Source organism: Silene latifolia, chromosome 6 (assembly GCF_048544455.1).
Source record: "Silene latifolia isolate original U9 population chromosome 6, ASM4854445v1, whole genome shotgun sequence".
Classification (NCBI taxonomy): domain Eukaryota; kingdom Viridiplantae; phylum Streptophyta; class Magnoliopsida; order Caryophyllales; family Caryophyllaceae; genus Silene; species Silene latifolia.
In genome coordinates this window covers 33,173,123-33,182,439 of record NC_133531.1, presented here as the reverse complement: position 1 = coordinate 33,182,439, position 9,317 = coordinate 33,173,123, and the positions used below count along the sequence as shown (strand labels likewise).

Below are 9,317 nucleotides of genomic sequence, written 5' to 3'. Positions count from 1 at the left end.
AAACAATATGAATTTCGGGATCCCAATAAAATATGAAAAATGAGTTAGTGTTACCGGGTGACGTCCAAGCCCAACGTCACCCTCTCTTATGCAAAAAATGAAGATCCCATTAATAATGAGACGTGCATCACATGCAATAAATGAAATCCCCAATAATTAGGGGTATATGTGAGGAGGTGGCGCCAAGATTGAACGCTAACTTATCATTATCCCTAAAATATTCATTTTTTTGGTTCTTTTTATCAAGTTGGTGCAACAAATAATTAAAAACAAAGCTTCAACAAGTATATAAATCAATTGGAAAACAAGAAAAACATCGCAATCATTTCTTCAAAAACCTATGTTTCCCTCTTAAAATCAACATGAAACCCCAAGAAGAAAAGAGGGATATATCTCCGTTATGTGACGAAAGCGGGCACGACGACGTCGAAACTGGATCACATACTAGGATGAATCAAATATGGTCCTCCCCGAAACACCGGCCCAAAAAGCGCAACTCATGTCCTAGTATATTAACTTTACCGGAGATGACATCGCAGCCTAGCAACTCGGTCAAACTCGAGCTGCTAAGCGATGATCTGTCAGACGAAGATGAAGACGGAGATGATTGTTTAACGGAAACTTCTATTCATGATTTCGAGCAGGAACTCACTCAAGTATACTTCTTCTCTTTATCATCTTAGTGATGAGTCGATCATTTGCTTACCTTTAAAATACTTTTCTTTCTTTTTTTTTAAAAAAAAAAGTAAATAAACGATTGAGATGAATAGTGTATAATTACATCTTGGGAATTTTGAACATATAACATGTTGATTTGTTTTATGACATTAATCTCAGTTCATAGACTATACATCTGAGGTAGTACCTTTTATTGTTTATTTTGTGAGTTTTATTTTAAAGTTTTTGAGTTCTGTTTTAGCATAAAGTTTTTGAGCACATTTACTAAAACATTATACTAAAAAAATATAATATTTCTCAAAAACTATATTTATAAATGGTAATATGCTCAGAAAATATGTGTATATGCTCAAAAACTACAAGGTTTGAGGTACTAACTCAGATGCGTAATCTTTTTTCTCCATTAATCTATTCGTAGGGCTTACCAATAAAGCGTTCCCGTTCAGCCGAGCTTCATAATATAATATCCAAAAGGGTAACCCTTCTTTCCATTTATCTACTTGTTTTTATTATCTACTCGTATATCGCAATAACACGTACTTCCTCCATCCAAAAATAATCTTCCTAATTTCCTTTCGCAATAATCTTCCAAATCTCCTTTCTAACTAAAAAATATTGGTTTTTTGTGCAAACTTTACCACACTTCACTCTCCTTTTTATTATTTAATTATATAACTTTGTTCCTCTGCATTTTTACAAATATTCCGGCTGGATCTGAGTAAGTGAATATTTGTAAAAATGCGCGGAAACCAATTTATATTTATACACGAGTTTGCTTTATTATATTGTTTCATCTGTCTAAAAAAATTTATTTATTTACGTTTGATTAAAACTCTCGTTAAAAAGAATATATATAAAAGGTAAATAATATATATAATTTTTTTATTGTTGAATCATGAACTTAGCTTGTTTTGTAACCACCAGAAACGACAAGACCGAATCAACAAGAAGATTAAAGTCCTACAAGATCTTGTGCCCAATTGTGAAAAGGTTTTCCTATTTTTTTCCCTTATAATACTCAATTAGTCTTGCTGAAGATGGGTCGGAGCAAGTGACGGATAATGCCACTCACAAAACGGATAGGGGGACAAGGTGGAGGCACCCCATGTGCTTCCCTCTCCCCTCTATTTGGGTCATTTGTGAGGCAAAATGGTATCCGTCACTCTAAAGTGACGGATACGTGCCGTCACAAATGAGATTTTGTGTATAATACTTGTGCAAATATTTATTGTTTATGTAAACTATAAAGCGCGTCATAACTTATTTTTGTTGTACGTATTTTTGTGCTAACATTCAACTCATTTGTCCCTTGAAATCGATGGCTTTCCACCAAGCAAGTTTACAGGCTTCGTATCGTTCATTGCTTACTATAGTTTTTGTTGTGTTTGCCAAATCTTGATAGAAAGACGAAGTTTCAATCATTGAAAATGCAATAGACTATATGAAACAATTGAGGTCTCAAGTTGAGGTAATTAATTTAGACATGACCATGATCATTTACTTAATTAACTGTGTGTTCGTTCTTCCATTTGACATCGTAATTTGTTTAAATAGACAACGGAGAAGCGGCTACAACGGCTACAAGAGGGTTTTGCACATCAACAAACTCCGTTCTCGACAATGACTCCGTTCTCACATACAAGACCTATCTTAGGAATGGGAATGTGCTATTGTTGTTGCATTCCATACGCACCTTTCTTCCAAATTCAAATGGGTCGCTGTTCCTTTTCGGGCTCTAAGCTTGCTCGTAACAAACTGCCAACCTTTCTACGAGGTTTCAAATGAATTTTAGCGGTTTTGTGACGGATTAGCGGAATAAATTCTGCAAATTTCAAGGAATCAACTTTTGCACTTTAATTTGTTGTATTATCGGGCCAAATAGACTTGTCGAATAATGGATTATGCTCCAATTTAGTCTAAGTTAGTTTCCTATAATTAAGTTATGGTTCCTAATAATTAGGATAATGTAGTATTGTATTAGTGCGTGGATTTAGTCCATGAGTATCACTTTGTTACTTTGTATTATATTATAAACTAGTTTGGAAGCCCGTGCAATGCACGGAGCTCCCATTAGGATTATCTGTAAAAAAATATATTCTTAAGTTGATAAAAAAGTCCTACTATGTTGTCATTGCTGAAAGAAAAAAAAAATCGTGATTGATATAAATGATAACCGATGAATTATTAGTGCTTTTAGCATAAAAGTTTTGTCATCGATTAGTACAACATCAATTGACATAGTTATAGTATGTCGCTAGTTTTTTCATTGTTACAGGGACAACCGGTTTTTAATTAAATACAAAACGCTTTCTCTATAAACATGGTGTAGCTCACCAATATCAACTCTTAATAACGGAGACCTATCTTTATGAGTTTTGCAAATTATTTTATAACTACGTAAAACTGAACGATGTTACAAAAAACAGTTGGTATCATAATTATATATATTTAGTGCGTTGAGAGAAAATGTTAGATCTCTTACAACATAATTTTTTCTTGACTATTTACACTTAAAAGTATTTGCTCTTTATAGACATCTCGCAGTATCACTGATTCTATTAAATAGAATGCACAAGCACCTAGTAGTATTATCTGTGACAACATCAATTAGTAGTTTATTTCATTTTTTAAAATAGTTGGGTTACCAAGTTAGTATAATAATCTCAGTTAGTAGTATATATTTTATGGCACCTCTGAAAACGTTATTTTACGTCACCATGGTCTGGTAATAGAAAACTATTAGATTTAACAAAAAGTCAAATTATGCTATAAATGGAAGCAAATAAAATTCGGGGGTTGATATAGATGACGACATATTAATCATTAGTTCCTATAACAAAAAAAGCAACGAAAGCGTTGTGGCATTTGATATTTAACTATATCAGTTGTATACTAACATTCAGAGATATAGTTGAATTATAGAGTTACAATTCTTATTGTCTTAGCACCATCTATTTTTTACCGAAATAGTCTTTAACTACTTATCCTTAAAAACTCCATGCAAAATATATAATACGACATCTTAATTTGGTAAATTATGAAAACTTTTTTGTAAACAATGTCCTTCTTGTGGCCTTGATACATTTGGTCTCTATCATCGATGTAGAACTTTAATCTCTCGGATGACGTTGTTCTTGAAACTACATAAAGTTGGCCATTACTAAAAATTGGTTTCGGTAGGTAAATTTCAACATGATTTAATGACTTTCCATAACTCTTGTTGATTTAATGATTCAAATAACTGCTTTTATTCTTTAAACTATCGTTTCATAACTTTTAATCGTTTTTATTTAAACAATTTTACGACATCAGTTTTGTTTTCTAAACGGGTTAGTGGCTTGCACATAGTAATAACCATATGACAAGAAAGTGAACCTTCTATTTGATTAAATTTCATTCAGATTTTGTATTTTTTTAATCAAACAATTTTTAGGTTTGCCTTAACATGAAAATATCTTAATTTAAGTCAATTTGTGAAAATAGCGAATTTGGATTTCACTATTTTATATTTGTTCGAAAAATGACGGCAAATAGATGGTAAACGAGGTTAAAGGGTTTTGGTTGACATTTAACGACCCATTTATATTATGTAAGTGGGTTGACACGAACACGACACAGATTTAATTGGGCTAGGTTTGGGTTGAGCACTTTAAACACGAACCCGACACGAATAACATATTTACTAAATTAATCCCAAATTTTCTTGATCCTCACATAAATATACTTACACTTTCCAAATATTACATGACACGAAAACACGATACGAAATTAACGGATTAGGGTTGAGGTTTGATGACCTATTAATGTAACCGAATCGACACGAACACGACACGAGATTTAATTGGGTCGGGTTTGGGTTGAAGAGTTCGTGACCCGTTTAAATGTGACACCTGAACCCGACACGATTTGACTTGTTTGTCACGTCTACGTAGCATGGACTCAACATATATTTTCTCTGCTTAAGAACGAAAAGAATCTTTGTATCTAAGGAAGTTATTACTATTCTCGGGTTCAGTACCTTTTGTCGACTTTGGAACTCGTAAGTATCTTTCTTTCTACTATGAATTTTCCAGGGCGATTGATAATAAGACAGGTCCTGTTAGATAATTCTCTTACAGAGTTAATGTTCCTCTACAACGTAAAACGGGCATACCACACTTGGTAGAGCATACTATTATGAGTTATATTAAAAAAATTCATCATGATGTATACTCTTTCCCCTTCTTAAACTCTTCCACCTTGCTCCTTAGAAGTCAAACTTTTATAACTGACTATTAATATGTCAAAAATCATGATCAAACGTCCGCAATAACAATTTTGTAGAAGCAATACAGAAGAGCATTGCGAAGAGATGAAATACATTTAGTGTGAAATTCCTAAAAGATAATGAATCTTACTCCCAAAGTCCACACCAACTAAAATACCCGACCAAATCTCGCATAATGAAAATAAAAGCGACGCCTAAAAGTAAGAATGCCAAATGGCGGATAAGACATGATGAGTGTAGGCCTTCTCATACCCGTATTTAATATAAAAATTACATGCCCCTACTTGTCGCAAGTAAATTTTCAAAACCATAACCGCTTCAACTTTGGGAGATCTTAAAATAGTTTCGTTTCATTTAAATGTCATATACTCGTCTATTCTATAACTTTCTCAAATAATTCTGATATTATTTTACCCATATATAACACCCATGGTTGGCACGATTTAAAATTCAGTTTGAGTCTAACTTTTATTTATATTCGCTACATTCAAGACAAATGCGATATAATTGGACACTGTGATAGATTTTTCCTTTTGATTAAATTAATTTGCTTTTTTATCTTATTGTAGAGCTAATAATAATTTTCATTCTTATGTAGAAAGCTAACATTTATTTTGAACCAATTACTTTTTTATTCTGTTCCTCATGATTTTGGAGTATATATGTACCTTGTGGTACAATGCCTAATTGCTAATATTTATTTTGAACCAATAGCTATAATGGAGGTTATAAAATTAAAAATGGAACTTGAGATCAACTACTAACAATAGAGGCAAAAATAAGTAAACATTGGGAAAAAAAAATATAAAGGAGTAATTAATTAGATATGAGGAAGGTCGGTAGATCATGAAAAATCTCATATTTAGGCTTTATTTCAAAGAAATTAGCGTTTGAGCAAAATTTCATTTATCTTAATATTTTTGTAAATATTTGATAGATAAATTATTTACCAAAATAAGAGTAGCATGTGAGAAATAAGTTGCCTGTTTTTTTATTCATTCAACTTATAATATTAAATATAGAGAACTTATTACGTCCTTTTACCAAAAAAACAGCTACCTTTCGGTTAGTTTGCCAAATATTTCTGGCTTAATCAATTAAATTATCATCTCTTAATTTTCAGTTACCTTTTAAGCTACATTTTTAGGTTTCAGTGAACTTTTCAGTTAGTATGACAAATGGAATTTAAGATTAGTAGAGTTAATTATATTTTACTCGCTTTTGAAATCCGAATTTTAAAAATTACTCCCTTTTGAAATCTTTTGCTAAAATTACTCCCTTAAGTTGCATTTTTTTCCTAAAATTGCTTCAAAATTTCAATTTAAGTGACTTATTTTCTTTGTTTTTGAACTCTCCCGGACTCCCTCCATTTGTCTACATAGTTATACCTTTCAAAGTATAAATTGGCTAACGCACACACGGAATAAGGTCAAAAACAGACGAAATAGGTCACTTAAATTGGAGTTTTGAAATAATTTTAGGAAAAAAAATGCAACGTGGGTGTAATTTTAACAAAAAAATTCAAGAGGGAGTAATTTTAAAAATGTGAATTTCAAAAGGGAGTAAAATCTAATTAACTCGATATAGAATATGAATAATGTTTATATTATAATTAATATACCATATAATTAGTTACATTGTGTATTTTGAGCATCACCTACTTATAATTAGTATTCAATCAGAATCCTGGAATGTTAATGGATTTCCTCTGGTTTTAAGACCTGGACACCAACTATTTCAAGAATTAGATCTTTGTGTCCACTTTGTCCTGTCTGTCTGGGTTCTTTTTCCCAATTTGGACCCTTGTTTTTGGTCACAAGCTGCATTGAGCAAGGTGGCGAGTTTTGTTGGCAGACCCATATGTGCTGATGAACCCACCACCAATAAGAGTAAGATAGCATTTGCCAGGATACTTGTTGAAGTGGATTTATCCAAAGAGCTGCCTAAGGGTATGACTCTCCAAACTCCTTATAGAGGCACTGTCTTACAGAAGATAGTGTATGAATGGCTACCCTATTATTGTCACACTTGTCACAAGATTGGTCACACAATGGATAGGTGTAACAAAAATAAGGTCAGGCAAGTTTATCAACCTAAGCGGCCCCATCATCATGATGCCAAGTCTGATTCAGACTGTGTCGGTCTCTGCACAACCAGTGATGCTCTGCTAAGAGCGTGGACAAGGATGGATTTTCTTGTTACAAACTCTAAGAAGAGGTCGATGGTGGTATACCTGTTGAGCCTGTAATTCCTAAATTTGGAAAATCGGTTTTACGTGGCTTGAAAACCCTGTCACTATTCAGCTTGAAGTTGATAATGACACGGTTCATGTTGAGCTTGATTGTGGTTCTGTAGTGGACCTTGAACCTGGAGGAATTCCTCCCCCTCTTTCACCTCAATGATCATTTCTTCCTGGAATGTGAGGGGGATGAATGATCCTCTAAAACAACAGGAAGTTTTAGAATTCCTGAAAAGGAATCGAGTGGATTGTGGAGCATTAATAGAAACTCATATTAAAGTGGATGTTGCTAGAGTTATTCATAAGAGGAAATTTTCTTCTTATGCTATGGAGTCTAATTATTCTAATCATTCTGGTGGTCGGATATGGGTTATATGGAATCCTGCAGTTGCTCATGTTCAAGTTTTGGCTAGAGGAGCTCAGTTTATCCATTGCACTCTTCTTCATCTCGCTACTCAGATAAAAATTGCTATTACTTTTGTGTACGCTTTTAATAGAGCACAAGAGAGGATGGGGTTATGGGATTCTTTACAGCAGCTCTCAGCTACTCAAACTCTCCCTTGGATTTGCCTTGGAGATTTTAATGTATCTCTTTCTGTTGATGAACGAGTGGGTTGTATGGTTCATGATAGAGATATGCAAGACTTCAGAGATTGCTTATCGTTTTGCTCTTTAGTTGATCATCCTTATACTGGGGGGATTTATACTTGGCACAACAAGCAGGCTGCTTCTCCTAAATGGGCTAAGCTTGATAGGCTACTGGTAAATCAATCCTGGTTCTTACAAATCCCCTCTTCTCTGTCTCTATTCTTCCTTCAGGGATTTCGACCATGCTCCAATTCTCATGACTATTGAATCCTCTCGTTGTTCAAAGATCGTCCTTTTAGATATCTTAATGTTGGGCACTCTCCCTGTCTTTCATCATGTGGTCAGTGAAGGGTGGCATTCTGCGGGTAGTGGAGGAGGAATTTACTCCCTCTTCTCTAAATTGAGGTGTATCCGGGGTGGATTAAAAACTATACATTCTAGTGAATTTGCTGGTCTGCGAACTCGTGTCAGCGCTGCCAAACAAGCTCTTACCGATTGTCAAAATCTGCTTCAGCTTTCTCCTCTCAATCATCTGTTGATTGCTCAGGAGAAAACTGCTCTTTTGCAATATGTTACTCTTAAGAAAGCTGAAATGCGAGTGCTTGCCCAACGTGCCAAGATTCACCATTTACAAAGAAAGCGATGATAATACTAAATATTTTTATGCTCAAATTCTGCAAAAAAATGCGGGAATACTATACGCTCTATACGAGGATGTTGATGGTTCTCTCTGTCAAGGGCATGCTCAAGTCTCTCAAGCTTTCCGCACTATTATCGTACTTATTGGGCTCTCTCGAGGACGTTCTTAGTCTCCCTTCTTCTTTGTTCACTCATGGTACTATTCAGAATGTTTCATTCTTGGAAGCTTTGGTGACTCAGAGGGAGATTGAGGATGCCCTATTCTCAATTGATAGAAATAAGAGTCCGGGGATTGACGGCTATACCTCAGGATTCTTTAAAGATTCCTGGGTGATTACAGGACCGATTTTCATAGCGGTACGACAGAATTTTTCGAAAAGGTAAAATGCCCAAGGCTGCCAACTCTACACTCATTACTTTGATTCCTAAGTGTGATGCTCCCAAGTCCGTTACAGAATTCAGGCCTATATCTTGTTGTACCGTATTCTATAAGACTATTAGCAAAATTCTTGCTAATAGAATGAAGAAGGTTTTGGGTGATATTGTAGGTGTGGAGCAGACTGCCTTCATTGAAGGTCGGGATTTATTTGATAATTCCATGCTTGCTCACGAGCTAGCTTTCAAATATAATAGGGGTCGTATCTCTCCTCGGTGCATTCTTAAAGTGGATATAAAAAAAGCGTTTGATTCGGTTAATTGGTCCTTTCTTGCTCAATGTCCCGGAATTATATGGGTTCCCTTCCCGTTCTCCAAATGGGTCCTTGCTCGTGTTACATCCTCATATTTCTCTTTAAATATTAATGGCTCTACCGAGGGTTTTTTCCCTGGGAAACGAGGATTGAGGCAGGGTGACCCTTTGTCCCCTTACCTCTTTGCTTTATGTATGGAGGTTTTGTCCCGACTTCT

The 9,317-nt window shown here is 34.6% G+C and overlaps 3 protein-coding genes across 3 annotated transcripts; all 3 read left to right on the top strand.

The window, feature by feature from the left end:
* The first annotated feature begins 256 nt into the window (after positions 1–256).
* Positions 257–2,805, top strand: LOC141658694 (uncharacterized). Its single transcript, XM_074465572.1, has 5 exons — positions 257–656; positions 1,097–1,153; positions 1,603–1,668; positions 2,081–2,146; positions 2,233–2,805. Exons 1-5 carry the CDS (start codon positions 363–365, stop codon positions 2,461–2,463), a joined length of 714 nt encoding a protein of 237 aa, XP_074321673.1. The 5' UTR covers positions 257–362; the 3' UTR covers positions 2,464–2,805.
* Positions 2,806–4,198: 1,393 nt separating this feature from the next.
* Positions 4,199–7,347, top strand: LOC141587960 (uncharacterized). Its single transcript, XM_074409420.1, has 3 exons — positions 4,199–4,215; positions 6,617–7,172; positions 7,249–7,347. Exons 1-3 carry the CDS (start codon positions 4,199–4,201, stop codon positions 7,345–7,347), a joined length of 672 nt encoding a protein of 223 aa, XP_074265521.1.
* On the top strand, positions 7,344–8,418 carry LOC141587959 (uncharacterized). The gene is made up of 2 exons (XM_074409419.1): positions 7,344–7,946; positions 8,059–8,418. The coding sequence occupies exons 1-2, from the start codon at positions 7,344–7,346 to the stop codon at positions 8,416–8,418; spliced, it is 963 nt and encodes a 320-aa protein (XP_074265520.1).
* Positions 8,419–9,317: the final 899 nt, after the last annotated feature.